A 19,592-nucleotide genomic window follows, 5' to 3' on the forward strand; every position below is an offset into this window, starting at 1 on the left:
AAAAAGTCTGCTGACTAACACCTCCTATGTTATCAACTGCTGTGGTTAGAGAGGAGCGCTTACGGAGCATCTGCTGTGAAACTCTGATGGCTCGGAATAGTAAATTAATGATCTTAGAGACAATGAGGGGTCAGCAACTAACTTTTCTGTAGCTTTGTGTAAGAGTACGGTTGACAGGAATGTTTTTGATTCCTGGCAGGAGGGGCAACCTTCAGATATATGATAATTAAAAAGAAAAAAACGTTTTACATTTATGTTTTGAATCTGATGGAGTGATGGTTTCAGGTTTGCCAGCACACAGGCAAAGTGTGTGTGTATGTGTGTGTGTAGAGGGGGGGAGATACAAGCCGTTCCAAAGCCTGGAATGCCAGACCTGAGTGAACTAGCTGTTGCACACCATGTCCTGACTGCCTAACTACATGTGATAGCAGAGAGAATAACAGGATTAACAATCACTCACACACTACCTATCTCTCTCAGAAAGAGATAGATAGTGAGAGGGAGGGGGAGAGAGAGAGAGAGAGAGAGAGAGAGAGAGAGAGAGAGAGAGAGAGAGAGAGAGAGAGAGAGAGAGAGAGACTGCCTCTCTCTGCACTATGTGCTATGGACTCTGAACACAATTGGAACTTTCTGTATTTCTCTCCAGCCCCTTGATCACAAAATGTGGAAATTTCCAACAGCCTGATTTGGAGCAGTGAGTTCAGTAGCCAACGGGAAGCCTCAGGAAGACTGAGAAGGGAGAGCGTTCAGGAGGTGTGTGGAACAACAATAAGAGGGGAATTTAATAGAACCTTCCATGTAACACTGACGCCCTGAGCTGAGCTCCCACGTCAGATGGGAAGGAAATGCAACCGTCTCTTTAAATTAAAAGCATTTTTTTTACAAAAGGGCCTCATCATTTTACTTCACCTGCATTTGTTTTAGAGTTGGTGTTAATTCCCCACTCTGCCCTGATTCAAGCAGCACCGACTGAAAAACCGTCACTGTTACGCCAACATAAGGGAGTACAATCACCAGGCAAAGGACAAGCTCTCCACACTCTCTAGCCTCACTGACAACCAGCTCAATCACGTGAAGGACATAATAAACCTGCGATAACAAACACACAAAGAGCTCAGCTACAGCGTGATCTGACCAGAGGGAGACAGCAGACACAGAGACAAACACACATCAGGTGCCCTTTCACCTAGAAAGACCTCATTCCCCTTTTATAAAGCTTTTTTTTTTGGTTATTTCATTGTTTTTTCCCCCATTGTTGTAGTAAAGTTGCCTACAAATATTGACAGCTCTCAGTGGGAACAAGATTATAAAAAAAAATAAAAAATGATGAGGTGAGTTAACAATATTTTGGGTCTTTCTCCTTTCCCATCCACATGGAAAGAGAGCACTCAAGGGGGACTGGAGGCCTAGGACACAGAGAGCACTGATAGTAGATTAGTGTGATTTCTAGGGCTATAAAAATAGGAAAATTAAAAAACCCAGAAAAAAAACCTGGCAAAACAAAATACTAGCAAAGCTTTCGATGAAAAATATTACAAATATGAACTATTTACAAAAACATCAAAATGTCATATATTATATATGAAATATTGGCACATAAATACCAAAATTCCATATATACTATATATTATATATATTTATATAATTCTATACCCACTAAAATATATCAAAGCAGCAGCTATTGGTCAGTCTGAGGAACTCTTTTGTCCAATTCTTAACTGTTTAAATATCCTTCAGCCATAATAGTGAGGACACAGAGATACAACTGAGAAAGAGAAGAAGAAAAGAGAGAAAAAATAACAATAAAAGCAAATAAATTAAAACTATTCACCAAACACCCAACAAATCTGTGTGTAGTTTGGAATTCTGCAGAACCAAAGAAAATACAAACAAAAAGAACACATTCCTCTAGGAATAGATGTTTGTTCTATGATCAAGTCTTTGAAAGACATCCCACCGTTCCAAACTGATTAAGTCATTGTTCAAAAGGAAATTAGTGTAAGCGCTGATAGACACTTCTCTTTGTTTATAGGCCACATACAAAAAGGCCACTCTCTGAATAACAAGATTTCACTTGGTAGGGGGGGAGGGGGGAACAAAGCACAGAAATGTGGAAATGCAGATTGGTGGGGAGAAAAAAAAGGGGACTTGAGTCTTGAGGAGGTTGAGCATAAGCAGCCTTCTTGGTTGTCTAAGGTTTGTTGTGTTCACAGTTTTTTTTCTTTGTTTCCATCACAAAGAGTCCAGGAAACGTGGCAATAGTGAAAAAACAATAGATAGGTAATTCGGTAATAGAAAGTGTTGTGGAAGAAGTTAAAAAAAGAGAGTTACACCATGTTTGCATCCTTTGCATGCCTGTGTGCGGCAGCCATGAGGAAGAAAATAAAAAGTCCTGAGATCTGTGTCTTTTTTGAAGGGCTTCTCCAAGAATAAGAAAACCATTAGAAAATGATGAGAGGAACATAAAAGATACAGAAACAAGTTATTTTAGGAAACCGGAAATGTTAGGAAGGGCTGGATCTGGGCAACGATAAGATTCGTCCGTTTTTCTTGCCACCGTTCATGTGTGTGTAGGGGACATGCTCCTCATAGTTCCCCCTGAGGGCCACCGAGGGCCCGCTGTCCCTGCCTAAGCTCTCCTCTCTCTGGGAGTATGACGAAGGGTCCAGTGGGATGCTCTCCATGTTGTCTAGGTCCAGGTCGTACTCCTCTGTCTCAGGGACTTTGTTCTCCTCGCTGTAGAAGAAGGAGCACTCCTGGAAAGACGGATGCAGGTCCTCCCGCAGCATCTCGATGATCTCGTGGAACAACGGCCGCATCTTGGGGTTGTACTGCCAACACATTTGCATTAGGCTGTGCCTGGAAAAGGGGATAAAGAGGCACAGAGCAGAACACTTTAATGCAAACCTAGGGTACCAAGAGAGTGTGTTACCCTTGACTATATTCCCATCTAATCCATCTATTTCATTCAATTAAAAACTCAACTTTTTTTTCTTTTCCCCCCAGACACAAAATGGGCCACATGAGACAAAATGTATACCTTTTGATGCAAAATAAAGGTATAAAGACGTATAAAGACTACGCAAGTAGTACAAATTTGTACCAATTCAGCATCAGATTAAGGCCCAGGAGCAATCTACCATCCAGTAGTGAGCAGTAGGAAAGTACTCCAGATTTACTGTTTGAAAATTGCTTTGGTGTTCTGATGCAAGTAGTTTTAAAAAAAAAAAGTCAACGTGTCTATCAGCTGGAAAAGCTACCTTAAAACTTTAGTAGAGGTCAAAACGTCCGCCTATGTCAATGTGCTGCAAACGGATCAGTTTTTACCATAGGTATAATCACAACTATAATTGTGTCCCAGACAAAAAAATATTACTAGAAGTTCTATTGCAGATACTGTGTCACATTATCCAGACTAAATATAGTTAAAGTAAAAAGACAGTAAAGGTGCCCCAAGGGGCCAGTCATGTCTGTATTAACTCACATCCTCTCGGGGCAGTTGTCTGGTCGGTCCAGGTATCCTCCATCCATGACAAACTTTAAAACCTGTTCGTTGGATAAACCCTGGTAGGGCTGCTCTGCTAGCGTATTGATCTCCCACAGCACAACGCCAAATGACCTGCAGACACACATACAACCACATGTGATTGAAGGGCACCGGTAATCTAATTAGGAATGATAAGACTGCACAACAACTGCTGAGGTGTGACTTACCAGCAGTCAGAGTGGGCAGTGAAGACTCCGTCCTTCAGAGACTCTGGAGCCATCCACCTGACAGGAAGCAGGCCCTTTCCTCCTTTACGGTAGTAGTCAGTTTCATAGATGTCTCGGGTCATACCAAAGTCTACGAGAGAGAGACAGACAGACAGACAGACAGACGGAGACACTCAGTATATCTTAACTGTTAGAACACAGTAAAACAGATTCACAAATAATAAACACTGATTCAATTCAACCATAACACACAACTAACTGAGATTAACTGGAATTGCAACACTAACAACGAGGAAAACAAAACAAACACAAGCCACAGTACCTCCAATCTTGACGGTAAAGTCCTCTGCCACCATGCAGTTCCTGGCTGCCAGGTCTCTGTGGACAAACTTCTTGGCGTTGAGGTAGGCCATGCCGTCTGCAATTTCTGCAGCCATCTGGATCATCTCCTTCAGCGTAGGTGGTGAACGGCCTGTGGGGTTGTTCTACAAAAACACACACGCACAAAAAAAAAAAAGACGGTCAGTGATGTGTTTACACCAGAACTAAGCATACTTCCGCTGTAATGATCTCCACCTGAAGAGATTGCATATCATAGCATATACCTCAGAGTCTGGCCTGAGACCGCGCAGGTAGCTCTTCAGGTCACCATGGGTCATCAGCTCCATCACTACCAGGGTTGGCTGACCTTTGGACACCACACCTAACAGACGGACCTACGTAGAGAAAAATAAGGAAAAACGCACATGGTCATACACACGTGCACTAAATAATATTTATCTTTACATTGACTGGCTACAAACATTAGTAAGCATCAGTCCTAAACTAGCACCTCATTTCTTGTTGGGATGTAAATATATTTAAGTTGCTTTTTCCGTGTCTCCACTTACCTACGTACATAGCCACGGCATCAATTTGAAGCAGAAGCATGAATCGGCCTTTACTAAGCTGGTTAATTAAATTAAATTGGTAGGCACAAACGTTTCTGTGTCAACCTTTTTTTTTGGAGTCAAACTGTGTGTCAATATGGCAGTATGAACACAACAAGTCATGATTCTATGAGACATATATTATCATGCTGGTTTCAACAACATGATGGAAATGTGTAATATACTGCACTTCACAAGTGCATAGATATCTGCTCCAGTGTGCATGTTAGAGTTTTGAAAAGAGTTTTCTGTGTCGTACCACGTGGTGACAGCTGAAAGCCTTCATGACGGAGGCTTCGTTGAGAAACTCGATCCTCTCGCGCAAGCTGGCCGATTCATTGACTGTCTTGACGGCTACGCGTGTGTCCGGGTCTCCTTTGATGATGTCTTTGGCAATTCCTTCATACACCATGCCAAAGGAGCCCTGACCCAGTTCTCTGAGCACCGTGATCTTGTCCCGGGGCACCTCCCACTCATCAGGAACATATACTACACAAAGCAAGACACAAATCACCATTTCGATTAAGTGAACCATTCACAAATCGTTTTTAAATACAGAAAAAGTCCAACAGTGTTGTACTTCCCAATCTTAGCAGTGATGTCATAATGCCTTTCTTACCATCATTGGTGCTAATGTACTCAGGGTTTGAGGAGGCGATAAGAGGTCCTGTTGGGCCTTCTGTTTGCCTGTAACACAACCCCAGAAAGGAGATGTCAACAACCGTCATAGCATGTGAACTTTCTCCAGGTTGTCTGGACATTCTTTTAGAATCTGTCTTGTTTATTTGTCATGTCGCACACTCCTTATAGCTACTGGGCACAAATTATTCAAAGTGAAACCTTCTACTTTAAATCCCACTTTAGGTTTAGGAATAAAATAAGCACCATTCCCTTGTTGATGTCATATGGTGTAATCTGCTCAGTTTATGTATCCAGCTGATTGGATCATCCTGATAGGCAGCATGCCAGTCAAAGATCTTACCTCTTCTTAAAGACCACAAAGACGCCACCTCCCAAGAACAGCAGCAGGATGAAGCAGATGACTGGACCCATCACAATCCAAATCAAACCTTGATCCGCTGTAATAAACAAAGAAGTCATTGGTCAGTTCACTTGGAAGATTGCATGTGTCTGAATATGAAAGACAGATCTGCGGATCTAAAGGCCAATATTATGTTTACCAATAACAACAGAGGGGAAATAGGCCTTGGTTGATAAATATCTTGTAATATTTCTGACCAATTATGCAAGCAGTTTATGAACTTTCCGATTCATGTGAATAATGTATGACATGCAAATTCAGTTAAGTCAGACATATAGCCTCTGATCTTACGATTGGGCATGAAGAAGTAAGTTGTTTCTGTAAAAGAGCCATTTTCTGCCAAGGAGGTGGCGCGGACCCTCACACTGTAGTTTCCAGGTTGCACAAGTGAAAGCTTCGTGCCACCTGACTTGTTGTAGGCGGGCCCTGACACACAAGCTGTGTGACCCTGGGGAGAAAAAAATAAACAAAAAACACTTGAGCATAAGTTATCACAAGGAATAATGACAAGTGCTAAATATTATTCTACCAGAGTCTCCCCTCTCTCTTAGACAGAGCAGGTGGAGCGCACTAGCAGCATTGATCTGGGTTTTACGCACAATCTCGCAGGGATACATGCTTGAATTCTGCCGTTTGTTTCCTGGACTAAGGGGAAACCTGTCAAAAAGCAAAGCCTCTCCCGCTGGATGGTGGACGCTATTGCTATTGCCTTGGCTTATACAGGTGGGGGGCTTCAGCCTCCCGAGGGTCTGCGTGCGCACACAACTCGAGTCTTGGCCACATCATGGGCCCTATTCAGGAGTTTTTCTGTTCAGGACTTTTGTGCTGCAGCGAGCTGGTCCTTGCCTCTCACTTTTGTCTGCGTTTACATGCTGGACGCCTCAGCCCCATGCATGGTGCACACGGTGTTGAAATCTTAGCTGAAACAGGGTGACTCTCCTGAAAGTTGGTGGACACTAGATAAGCTTGTCTGGTAATACCAGAGCTACTATAACCCATAGTGAGACAATGAAACAAATATTATGAAAAATAACTTAAGGTTTTAATATTATCCCCGCTTCTTTGAGTAATTTCAGTATGATGTCTAACCAGACAACCTTTCTTGCTGGGCAGGTGAGGTTGTTTACCTTGAATGATGCTGTACCATCCGCACACTATTTATGAAAGGCGGACACACATTCACCAGCCAATCAGGATTTGCGTGATGAGACGAGTGCTTCTGAGAGTCGCAGTGAGGGCTTGCTCCCACAGTGAGACATCTCACTCTCACTCATATTACTCAAAGAACCGGGTTGATGATTATAACCTTAAGTCTTCCTTCCTGCCTCTGTCACTATGGTAACAGAACTCTTACTGATTCCTAGGGTCAGGCAGTGCAGCAATGAATAGCAACGAGAGAGAGATGAATTCTCATATATACAGTAAATAAACAACAACAACAACAACAACAACAACAACACCACCACACACACACACACACACACACACACACACACACACAAAGACAGAGTTCGCATGGAGCAGTTTTGAGACACACATCATGGTGGTTGGGACAATAGAGATTGTGTAAGTGATGAGAACTTCTGCTCACAAACACACAGAAATAATAATATACAAACACACTGCAGAAAATGTCAACACACACACACTGGGAGTTTGTGGACAAATATGTCCTTTCCATATAAGGGGACTGCCTGACTCCACTCCCCACAGTTTACAAAGATCACTCCTGGTTCTCTCTGCATTTCTTCCTTCCTTCATCCATTTTTTCTTATGCACCTGCCTGCTCTTTAAGCCCTTTCTGTTTCCTACAGAGCCTATCAAGATCATTTTTGCTTTCTTCCCTCACTCCTGTGTCTTTCCGTTTAGAAAGCCTCCTACCCCTGACTTTCCTTGGCATCCTCACTCTCTCAGAGTTTGGTGATACTGACCTCTGAGTCTCCAACCTTTCTGTAGAACACCTCGTACAGGATGATGAGGCCGTTAGGGGAGCGAGGTGCATTCCATTTAATCCACACATAGGGAGGCTCGGCTGTCACTATCTCATGGGTCACAGGGCCTGGGATGTCGTCTGCTTTCTCTGTAGGTATTAGACATAAAGACAAACAACGTGTGCATTATAAAGCACTGCATTTCCACATTGTTCTTACTTGGCTACTTGTCTCTGATTGCCCATGCAAACTGTGCATTTTAATCGTCATGAAGGTTTATAACCATTATAACCATCATGAAGATTTTATTGCAGGACTGTTGAGTTAGACTGCTTTACGTTTACCTTCTGTAGGTGTACCTAATAAACCGGCAACTGAGTGTGTATACGTGTGAGATTTGTATTTGTTCATACCCTCTGGCAAAGTTCGAGCACTGACATAAGTAGCCATGCTGCAGCGTTTGAGATCTGTTGGATGGTTGCAGGCCATGATCTCTATTTTATAACTGGTAAAGTGTTGCAGGTTGGAGATGACTGTAGACTCTTTTGAGAACACTTTCAGCTCCACCTTAGGAAAAAAGACCAGAAAGACGCCACCAGTGTCAGTGATATATGGTTACACTCAAGTCATATTTACAAAACCACTTATTTTGTTTGTCCTCACACCACAGTCATGCAAAGAAAATCTAGTTTATATTGACTGAAGCACAATATGGACAATGTTAATAAAAGTATAAAGCATAAATAGCATATTCCTTTTCTTTTTTTCTAGTAGTGACAAAAACTAAAATATGTAATGTGCTTTCAATGGTTCAAAATGTGAGTTAGAGGCTAACCTATTTTAATTGCATTAAATATTAAAGTTAAAAAGGAATTTTGGAAATTGGATATCTAGGATGGGGAACAACAAATCAGCACGTGTTGACACAATTAATGACAAATCTGTATGGTATAGAAAATCTAAAGTGTTTGAGACCTTGGATCCTTCCTCGTCCTCGTCATCATCTTCAGGAGTGGCTATGGTGGAACTGAATGCCAGACTGGGGGCTGTGGTGAGGAAGAAAGAGGGTAGGGTGGTATTGGCAACTCCCACTGAGCGTCGGCGACGAGACGGTCTGGACAAACAGAGCAACAGGTGATGTAAGCAAAAGATTGGTAAAATGCCCCTCAAAACCTTAAGGAAGTCATTGAATGGCTCTCATACAAAGTCTGAATAAATTACCAAAACAAAAGTCAGAAGCATTTCAATTGAATTAGATCCAGGCAGATGGAGCAGTAGTGAGACACCCAGAGAGGACCTCTGCTCACACTGACCTTTACAGTGTGTAGCAAGTCTGACTGCATGACATTCATCCACAAATACCACCTACTGCCCTGCTGGAGGAGCTTCCAACCCTCACCACTGGGTGGTGCTAATGAACAGATTCACTTTCCACTCAGTGGTGTAAGCCCATCACAAAAGGCCACAAAATTAAACCAATTAAGACATAACAGACATGAGTGCACCTCTGTGTAAGGACGGGTAGTAATCACTATCTTTGAATTAGAATACTATATTCCTTTCTTCCAAAATTACCACCATTAAGAGTCATTGAGTACTACACTTCACCCCAACTGTCTGAAGTGAAGCCTCTCCTTCATTGTACAGGGAAGTGTAGTTAATGTTGAACCAATACTTACTCAGGTAGGAGAGAAAAACAAAGATCCCTGTATCCCATTGCCTGATGGATAAAGAGAGCGCCAGGAGTTTTTTGTGTACCTCAGTGTATGAAGCTGACCTTGGCCCATTCTACAGCATGGGTTCCAAATTCAGCTGAGGTGTGTGTGAGTTTGAGTGTTTGTGTGCGTCCAAATGGCAGTCTGACTGCACCCCTGACTGGCATGAATGATAATGGGCACAGTGATCACTCCCCTGGTGAAGCAGAGGGAGAGACTGTGGGTGTTTGTGTGTGTCAGGGGAGAGGGTAGGGGCACCGCGGCCCAGACAATCAACACCACCCACCCTAAGCTCCCCACAGTAGTGCCCTAATCAAAACCAAAAAAACAAGGGTCTACATAAACCACACACACACACACACACACACACACACACACACACACACACACACACACACACACACACACACGGACCTGTTTTGAGACACACATCATGGTGGTTGGGACAAAAGAGTGTGATGGCGTCTGGCTGGATAGAGGTGCTCCAGTGTTACTGCTGCACTGCCACAAACAGCAACTAACAACGCTCATGTTGGTGCTATGCTTGGTATTACGCTAAATGTAGTGAATTTGAATGTATATAAGCTTTTTTGGAATTGTGAACAAACTGCTGTACAGTGTGTGACTATAATGTGGCTACTGAAACAAGAAAGAAGCCTAAAGTTGGCCTGGACTTGTTTAAATTGTTCAACCGTTAACAAGGATGTTCATAAATTTGTCCTAATTTTTGATCGCTTGCTTTGACCTGTAGTTTCAGTCTGTATTAGTTGTGTTGGTGTTTCACAACTTTTTTTTTTTTTAAATCCTGTTGAATACATGCTATATATACTGCCAAGATTATAAAATTGCTGTGATTACCTGTTTGGAAATTTTGCCCAGATGTGTTTGTCATAAGCTGTAACATTTAACTACGATTCAGGATGTGTACCTGCTCTCAAAGACTTCATTGTGGAGGTAGTTCTCAAAGGTCTTGCGATACTCTATCTCCTCCTGCTCCTTCTTTAGCTGGTTGTCTGTCTTGGGGCAGGCGCAGCACCTGCCGCCTGAGTTGGGCTCATCTGTGTGGTTCCACTTCTGCTCATCCTCGCTGTCCAGGTGGGTTGGGGTACGAGACGGCAGTTTCATTCCTGGGAAGAAGAAATAGGTGTCAGGGGTAAGGCAGACAAACAAATGTTAAGGGAGCAGCAGCAGCTTATTTGTTTACAAACAGTTGTCTGGGCAGATTTAAATAGACCAACCCGTGGATACCAACCTTGGAGGCAGTAGTCGAACTTGTAGAGGTCCCGATCCTCAGACTGCTTCCGACAGATGACGCGGTAGTGGGTGATGTTGCCATTGGGATTGGTGGGAGGCTTCCATTTCAGGATGATCTGAGAGGAGGAGTTAGAGTTGGACATGGGGTCCAGAGGCACAGAGGGTTCTGAGGGGGATGGAGAAAAGCAACAGTTTGTTTTGTTTGTTTGTTTTATTTGGATCCCCATTAGCTTCAGCATACACAGTAGGACTGCATTGGTGTTGTATGACCTTAGGCCGTGTTCAGATCGACTTCAGTCCTTTGTGAAAAAACGCAGCCCTTCATTCATTTGAATGGAGCCAGTCTAGCAATGCAGATAGATACATGCAAGTGCCCATTACTGGTAGAGCACTTGTAACCATGAACACTAGTTTTCTACTGTTTACCACATCCTCATCACAACTAAAGATCAAATTAATGCTGCAGTGATATTTTTTTCCCAGATGGCAAAGCGGGGGAGGAGGAAGACTGTGATTAAGCAAACATAGATGTGCAGATGATGCAGGAAATGCTTTCAGCATGTTTGTTATGCCTCAAGGATACAAACAACGTGTTTGGGTAAAAAAAGACTAAATATAAACACAACTGTGTTTGTTTAGAGGAAGGTAGGTGCTTTTTTTAAAAGTAGTGTAACTTACTGGAGGCATTGGTGCGGGCGTAGATTATCTCGCTCTTGGCTCCATTAACCTGTTGCTCCTCAGATGCAGACAATTGGGTCTTGACCATAATGGCGTACTGGGTCCAGGGCTTCAATGATCGGATCAGGTGCCCTGGATCTTCCGCCTTCTTGCTGTCCGTGGAACGGGATGGAGGATCAACATCAGCAATAGCCCAGCTGTTAGAGCCACACGCGTCCTGTCCATCAAACTCAGTCACATTCTGGTACGGCCTGGAGCAGACAGAAAAAGAAAGAGATTCAAGAGAATTGATTGAACAGCTGCAAATTAACAGTGAGAAGTACTAATGGAGCTCATTTGGCAAGGTAAGGCAATGCAATTTTTTATTTATATGACACATTTTAGTACAGGTAATATATACTGGGGAGCCAAACAATGAAGTGCTTTAATAAAACATTATTAGTTTTATTTTGAGTGTAATTCTGTATTGCACTGGGAGCAACTGAAGTGATTTAAGTACAGGAGTAATTTGTTGATTGCTGCGGTCTAAACGAGCTGGAGTGTTTCTATTGTTTGGGTACAGTAGTCTAACCTGGTAGAGATCCAGCTTTTGAGAGTCAACCTGAGATAAAAATCCTTTAACTTTAGATACATTTTTCATGTGAGCAAAAGCTGTAAGCAGTTAAGTTACTGATATGACATTTAAAGTTGAGTCCAAAATAACTCCCGATGTGGTCTCTGTACTCCAGAGATAGTGATACTAGGTGTGAATATATTTCCTGTGTCTACACTACACTGTGTCTACACTGTGTACCCTTTTATCTCAATTTTGGACCTTATTTAGCTGTAAAAGAGTTCACGACATTCAGTAGCTACTGATTCAGTTTACAAGCTTAACTAAGCAACTAAGACCAAGCAAAGGTCCAAGAATTGACCCCTTGTGGAACCTCTATGAAAATCTTAGTTTCAGCAGATTTAAAGCCACTGACAAGCAGTTAAGAACAGGACCTGTTGGACCAACTGAATCTTGTTGTCTCTTCATTAATTCATTAATCAATCTTCATTAACATATCATTGCCAGTAATAAAGGCAGCAGTAAGATCAAGCAAGGCCAATTTTTTACTGTTTTTATTATTTATTTTTTAAGTGTTAGTTCTGGTGTTTTATCTGTTTTTATTTCTTAACTGTTTTTTAACTGTTTTTGTGTAAATCGCTTTGAATTGCCCTGTTGCGGAAATGTCCTATACAAATAAAGCTGCCTTGCCTTGCCTTGTCATTTTGTTTTATTAATAAACTTATGTATGTTTTGTGCCATTATGTGAAAAAATCCCATATTTTTGTCAAGATACTTACGCCTCTTTGTAGAGAACCATAAAGCCCAACAAGTCTCTGAAGTCTAAGGGCCAAAAGGGCTCCCACTTCAAAATAATCATTGTTGATGTGGTCCTGACATTGGTGAAATTCAGCAGCTTGGTCTCACCTAAGGGATGAAACAGACGATGCTCAGCACTTTTGAGGTAGAGACAATCACACCATAATGGTAAAACCAAAACTATAAGCAGCATTTCAGCAAAAACATCTTTGCATTTTCTCATAAAATGATACATGAAAACATTAAGCTAACATTTACAAAATGCAAGTTACATAGAGTAAGAACGTGTGTTATCTATTTTTCCTGAGGGACACGGCTATGTATACATAGATTCTGTATTTTATTTTATTCAACACCTGGTTGCTGGTCAAGCCGCTCTGTGCATAAGGAGCTTGTTCCAGTGCAATAATATACTTCGATACATTCAGCAAATACTGACTATTAGTCGAATACTAAAGACTCTCAGCCAAAAGAGCTAAAATGAGTGGTAAAAATAAAGTAATAGGGAAAAAAAATGTATTATGTTTGTACTGCAAGCACACACAAACCTAGAGCAGATTTAAAACAATCTAGAACATTTTAAAATACATGTAATCAGTAAGGTGGTGAACATCAAATCTCAAGTCAGACATTCTGGTTAACTTACAGGAGGCTTGGTCCCCGTTGGTGCGTACAGCGATGTCATTTTTTTGGTTGCGCTCCTTGGTTCCCGTTACCTCCTCCATCTTACGGATTTCAGACATGCAGAGTTTGGAGTTGTAGTGGAAGAACGTACGACCACGATGGATTGTCAGGTTGTGCTTGGACCAATCCCACAGCTCACGCAGGTTCTGGTTGTCCAGCGCATAGAAGGCGAAGACCCTAACAGAGACAGAAGGAAGACAGATAAAGAAATGGACACAATGTTTATTTAAATTGAGAGGGGAAGAGAAGAGAAGCTTACTCATTCTCAAGATGCTCCCCCCTAATAATGCGTAGTTTGCGGAGGAAGGAGAGGGACACCAGGGCGTAGGCTCTGCGAACAATCAGGGAACCTGTGATCTCCTCAATTTGGCCCAAACTAGCCTCCAACTCAGCTGCAATGTTATCTGCAAGGAGACGGACGTTTGGTCATATAGATAGCCAGTAGGTGATGGCAAAAAAACAGACAAATAGTCAGACAAACACACGCATTTGAATGTAGAAGTGGATAGACAAACTGTATGGCTAGACCTGACAAAGAGAGAAACACAGGCTGAGAAATGGAGGGAGAGTGATGGAGGAAGAAGGAAACGGACATAGTGTGAGAACCACAGCCTCTAAAGGAGGCCCAGCAGGTGGTGAGGTGTAGTAGTACTCACTCCCTCCTCGAATCTTGATGATCATGTTGCCGTGGAGTACAGTGCAGCCTCTCAAAGCCTGGGCTGAAGTTACCGAGTCAATTGTCTTATTTCCCACACACAGTTTAGGACACAGGCCTGCACATGGCGAACAGGTCAACCTACACAAAGAGAGAGAGATGCTCACAGATTAGGGCCATCAAAACACAAACACACAAAAAAAAAAATTGTGTGTCAATTGAGTAATTACTGCCTGATATGGTGGACAGAAAACCTAATCAAAATGGGATTATTGAGCACGGTACATTCCAACCTACGAAACAACCAAGGCTGCAATGATCATAAGAGCTGACAATTGACGTCACAATACTTTGTAACACACCAAGCTCAGTGTCAAACTAATATTACTGAGCAATGCCTTAATTTGGTTGGGACCGGGATGACACGGCATTTTCAAACAACAAAGCTGAAATATGTTTAATGGAATTTAACTAATATACATTTATTCTACTCACTGGATTCTATTCTGAATTTTATATGCAGGCAGCTATCTGGCTTCACATTAGAGTTTGTGATCATGCTCATTCTTTTTTTACCTCATGTTCCTAATTTTTTGCACTGTTCTTGGGCTTCTTAAAAGCGCATGCTTAATTTAACTTCACTTAATATCAAATAACGAAGACTTTCTAATAACCAAAATGGTTGCAAGATAAGAAATCTGTGCTAAAACAACTAACTAAATATCAACAATAGTGGGCGTAAAGTTTCTCAAACTGATCATCTCAAATGAAAGATAATCAAACAGAGCCTCGCAATTCAATGAATGAGCTGATGTGTTTAGAGGTGAATCTGTATCATTCTCTCAATTAATTTGATAAGTACCATAATGAATCTATAGGCTTTTAGGAGTGGAATTAGATCACACAATCTCTCATCCATATCTGAGCCTCCTTCATTTTTATTAGCTTTCTCATCCTTTGCTTCAATAACTTCTGTCGCACATAAAACACACACACACACACACGCACACACACACACACCGAGCACAATCACAGACAACAAAAACAACATGACTAAAACACCAGCTGCAGTTCCCACACAGCAGTCCTCTGTTTTTCTCTCTCAGCTCTATGATGTGCGTCCTCTCCCTGCAACATGTGCTTGTGCACGTAATCACCACAACACACACACACACACACACACACACCACACACACACCACCACACACACACACCCACACACCACACACACCACACACACACACACACACACACATCGTGTTGGTTTTCACAAAGGCAAGCCTTGTCTTGCGAGCAGCCGGGTAACGCCACAAGGAGAAAAGGGACCCCAGTGCTTAGTTCACAAATGAGCACTTTTTTGTTTTGAAGCCCTCTCAAAGGAACATAATCCCTCTCTTAAATTCCACTTCCAGCCTTGACATCCCTAACCACAACAGTCTGCCTTTCACCTAAACTAAAAAGCGGCTTTATGGCTGGTCGGCTACACAAAACTCAACATATTGCTCCTTACTCTACTTAGTGATAGCTTCACCCACACACAAATGTTTTTTTTTGAGGGGGCTGCTCTGATGTGAGGTGGACGTGCAACAAACAAAGTTGGGTCAAAATAGTTTTCTTGAAAAATACATTCACAAAACTCCAAGTAGAGACAATGACATCAAACAGCAGCCTTAACAGGCACCTTTTTAAAGCAGCCTGTGCCTGGGGAACAGCTAACAAAGGATGCTGTTGTTCGCTGCGGGGACTATGCAAGCTCTGCATGCACTGCCATTTGTAAGCTCACCCTGACTTAATTCTATGTTTATGCAATTCTTATTGTAAGCCCCTATTCCAGGAAGCACACACACACACACGCACACGCACACGCACACGCACACACACACACACACACACACACACACACACACCACACACACACACACACATCTCACCCAAACCGTGCCCCTGCTTTCCCCCTAAACAGCCAGGACGTGCTATAGACACCATTCACCATGGTGACATGAAATACTGAGTCCCAGGGGTTTTGTTTTGGTCCTTTTCTGGCTTTTCCTATCGACCCTGAGAGAGCCAAATGACCTATTACATACCTGGCTTCTGCTAGTTTCCATTTTATCAAGCTCTTAATAATTTACATCAATCAGAGACCAAATCATTATTTCCCTTTATGACTTCTGGGTGAGTGGAAACGAACTGTAATGACCTCTCCAAACAACAGTGAAAAAAAAGACATTTTGTGTGTCTCTCTTTCTCCCACATGGAAAATCGTATATTGAGCTTCTAAAAAGTAATGCTCTAGTTGCAGTGTAGAAAGAGAAAATGTTTTGGGCCGTTGTACTGAAAAACACAGACACACACAGGCTGGGTGCAACGGCAGCTCTTAAAGGGACAGAGTTTATCTGTCCGGCTGAACTCTTTGACTCGGGCTCCAGTGTCTGCTAGAACCTCTACACAGAGGCGGCAGCTCAGGTTTGGTTTTGGGCCCAAGCCTGGCAGAACCAGAAAAACACACACACACACACACACACACCCACACACACACACACACACACACACCCACACACACACACACACACACACACACACACACACACCCACACACCACACACACACACACACACACACACACACACACACCACACACCACACACACACACAACACCCCCACACACACAACACACACACACACACACACACACACACACACACACACACACACACACACCACACACACACACACACACACAAAATTGTGCTGCCAAAGCATCCAGGAAAGATGAGCAAACTCGTTCTGTAAATGTTAGAGACGGCCAAATGTCAAGAAAGCATAGCTACCTTTCTGGAAAGATAAGACAAAGACACAGAGAACATACTGTATATCTGAATGAAGGATATACCGTACATGCTCAAAGTATACCGTATTGTATGATACATTTGCATAAATACTATTGACGGACAGTAGGGATGGTAGGATTTTACTGTTTATTGGTGTCACAGAAAAACCATTTCCCCTACTCGTCAATTCTCATTGGTGTGTGTGTGTGTGTACTCAAATGTACAATGTGTGTCATCTGCCTGACTGTCTGGGCATGTGTGTCTGTCTGGGCTTCTGCCAGACTAAGCCACTGTGGTGACGCTTGTTCTTGCTATAACCATAGCAGCAAAGCAGACGCACAGAGACCCTGATGTTGCAACTGCGTCAGAATACCAATCAAAAGAAAAGTGATGTTTATCGCATAATGTGCGCACACATACATCTATACGCAAGCACACACATAAACAAACACACACAAAGGATGCCATTTTGACTTATGCCTCAGGGTGTATTACTGAGACTTAAAGCAATGTTCTTTTCTGTCTAAGCACCTAATAATCCCTGCAGGCTGGCAGCCTGCAAGGGAAAGTCAATCTCTCTCTCTCACTCACTCACACACACACACACACACACACACACACACACACACACACACACACAACACACAAACACACAAACACACACACACACACACACACACACACACACGATACATTTTGGAGAAAGTCATGTTTGGTTGAAAATGGTCCATTGGGTGTACTAAAGCTCTGAGCATGTGACTGGGTTTTATTTACCTAATAAATATATCTCTATAAATACAGTACATATGAACCTCTCTCTATCCCCCAACTTGCACCTGGAAAAAAGTAACCTGACCAAACGCTTTACTGGGAACGAGCTAATGTAGTCACAAACACGTTCGGCACACACAAACACTCAAATGCATGTACGTGCGTGCACATACACGTATTTACGCACAAACACGCACAAACACAGGTTATCACAGAAACACAAACACCATCAATCATCCAGCCACCTGTGGCTTCCAGCGATGCAGACATCTCCAGCACACAACCTGCTCTTATTAGAAGAAACTCAGAGAAATACATCTCTCCAAATTTTATTAACGTCTCTGTCTTTTATACCAACAAAAAGTGGTCTTGTGACATGTACCTTGTAAAGACGTCGGTCACGGCTCACATACACAAGACTACTACTTCTTGCTATGTGACTTGGCAGCATATGATAATGTGTCTACTGGTAAATGTTTTATCCTTTACTGCCCAAATCAATGTGTGTGTTTTGAAAGCAAGGCGGTTTATAAAAAAAAAAAATGAGTGATGTGATGAGTGATGCTCCTATACCCCTGTTTACAACAAAGTAAGAACGCTAAATAAGGTCATGCCCTGGCTTGTTACACTTGCAGACAAAGCTGTGTGCTAAACAGGACCAGGTGAGGCCCAGACCGTTTTTTTGACGTTTTTAAATACACGGAAACTGCTTGACACTTTTATCCAGAGGGAATTTACAATGAGATAAGAGATTTAGTGTGCTTAAGGACAAATGTCTTTAACGGGGATGTGGACCTTTGATCTTTCACCTGTGTACTTTTAACCACCTTAAACACTGAGCCATACTGCTACTACAGAGGATCTATAAGGCCAAAGCATTCCTTATCCAGCCACATATGTCAGTGTCCCTTACAGTTTAAAATGCATCCACTAATTATTGACATTCAACTAATCTTATTACTAATTTCACATGAAATAATGTCATGTGAACCACTCAACCAGACTAAGTAAACAGGTCCCAGACAGATTGTAATGTTGAGCTCACGTTCCTACAGAATAATCCTTACAATAGGAAAATAATTGGCTATTGGGTGCATAAACACTGAGGCACATTATTTCACCCCAGTGCACCCTTTGCACGCTGTTTCCAAAATCAACACTTTAGAATGATTGGAAACGTTCCTCCAAGCTAATAAAAGCAGATTTTTGTATGTAAAACAAAATCCTGTTTCAGTAAATGACGTTTATGGATTTAATCTGCATATGAGAATGTTTACAAATCGTTTTTTAAACTGCTGTGGCCAACTGTTTTCTTTTATGTCAGTTTGGGAAGGCTTTGATTTGATGCAGCAGAATGTCTACAGAATGTGATGGAGGCTGTGAAAACACCAGGGACTCTGTGATGGCCACAGCCATGGCCACTTTAAGAGCGGCAACCTCGTGCACTTATATTTTTCCTTAGTTTATGCTGTTTTTTCCTTAGGATTAGTTATATACATTATTTATACACATTGTACATTTGTTGCAAAAAATATTTAGTTACAAATAACTCACAGGACACTTGGTTCATTTCACATATATTATACTTTAATTAGCTGACCATACAGAAGTATCTTTTTGGGAACGCGCACCATTAGTTACTTTTGGATTGTCATTCTGTTTGTATAATTTACCTGTGTTGTATTCCACACCTGGGAGGGATCCAGGAAGTGTGCTGGCTTAAAGGGGTGGTGCTTGGAGCAAGAGCAGCGTTATAGGAGAGATGGGCTAATTGGACACTACCACTGCTTGTTATGTATGAAGGGATAACTTTATTCTCTCCTTAGATATTTTGAGGTTTAGATTTAGATTATATTCAGTACTTAGAGTTAAGGTTAAGTAAAAGTACATTTCTTTTGGAATAAGTTTTTAGGTAGGTTTTCCTGTTATTTGTAGTTTATGTAGTTGTGTTGTTTTTAGTCACCCCGTGTGTCAAAATCGGTTTGACCAGCCAATGTATAAGTCCCCTTTGTTTCTTTTGTAGTAGGTCAGTTGTA

At 42.0% G+C, this 19,592-nt stretch overlaps 1 protein-coding gene across 2 annotated transcripts in view; it reads right to left on the reverse strand.

The window, feature by feature from the left end:
* Positions 1-873: 873 nt before the first annotated feature.
* Positions 874-19,592, reverse strand: part of insrb (insulin receptor b) — a 91,564-nt gene continuing 72,845 nt past the window's right edge. Inside the window, exons 5-23 of one of the 2 annotated variants that reach the window (XM_032526592.1) lie at positions 13,955-14,094; positions 13,558-13,702; positions 13,261-13,475; positions 12,596-12,722; positions 11,264-11,514; positions 10,584-10,751; positions 10,260-10,458; positions 8,592-8,730; positions 8,030-8,183; positions 7,617-7,765; positions 5,977-6,133; positions 5,626-5,722; positions 5,263-5,330; positions 4,903-5,132; positions 4,320-4,430; positions 4,037-4,199; positions 3,715-3,844; positions 3,485-3,619; positions 874-2,859 (exon numbers count right to left, since the gene is read on the reverse strand). In XM_032526592.1, coding sequence (XP_032382483.1) covers positions 2,505-2,859; positions 3,485-3,619; positions 3,715-3,844; positions 4,037-4,199; positions 4,320-4,430; positions 4,903-5,132; positions 5,263-5,330; positions 5,626-5,722; positions 5,977-6,133; positions 7,617-7,765; positions 8,030-8,183; positions 8,592-8,730; positions 10,260-10,458; positions 10,584-10,751; positions 11,264-11,514; positions 12,596-12,722; positions 13,261-13,475; positions 13,558-13,702; positions 13,955-14,094 — 3,133 coding nt within the window. In that variant the 3' untranslated portion in view covers positions 874-2,504. The remainder of the gene's footprint in view (positions 2,860-3,484; positions 3,620-3,714; positions 3,845-4,036; positions 4,200-4,319; positions 4,431-4,902; positions 5,133-5,262; positions 5,331-5,625; positions 5,723-5,976; positions 6,134-7,616; positions 7,766-8,029; positions 8,184-8,591; positions 8,731-10,259; positions 10,459-10,583; positions 10,752-11,263; positions 11,515-12,595; positions 12,723-13,260; positions 13,476-13,557; positions 13,703-13,954; positions 14,095-19,592) is intronic. The other variant, XM_032526591.1, reaches the window with a different exon arrangement.

The sequence above is a fragment of the Etheostoma spectabile genome, chromosome 9 (assembly GCF_008692095.1).
Source record: "Etheostoma spectabile isolate EspeVRDwgs_2016 chromosome 9, UIUC_Espe_1.0, whole genome shotgun sequence".
NCBI lineage: Eukaryota > Metazoa > Chordata > Actinopteri > Perciformes > Percidae > Etheostoma > Etheostoma spectabile.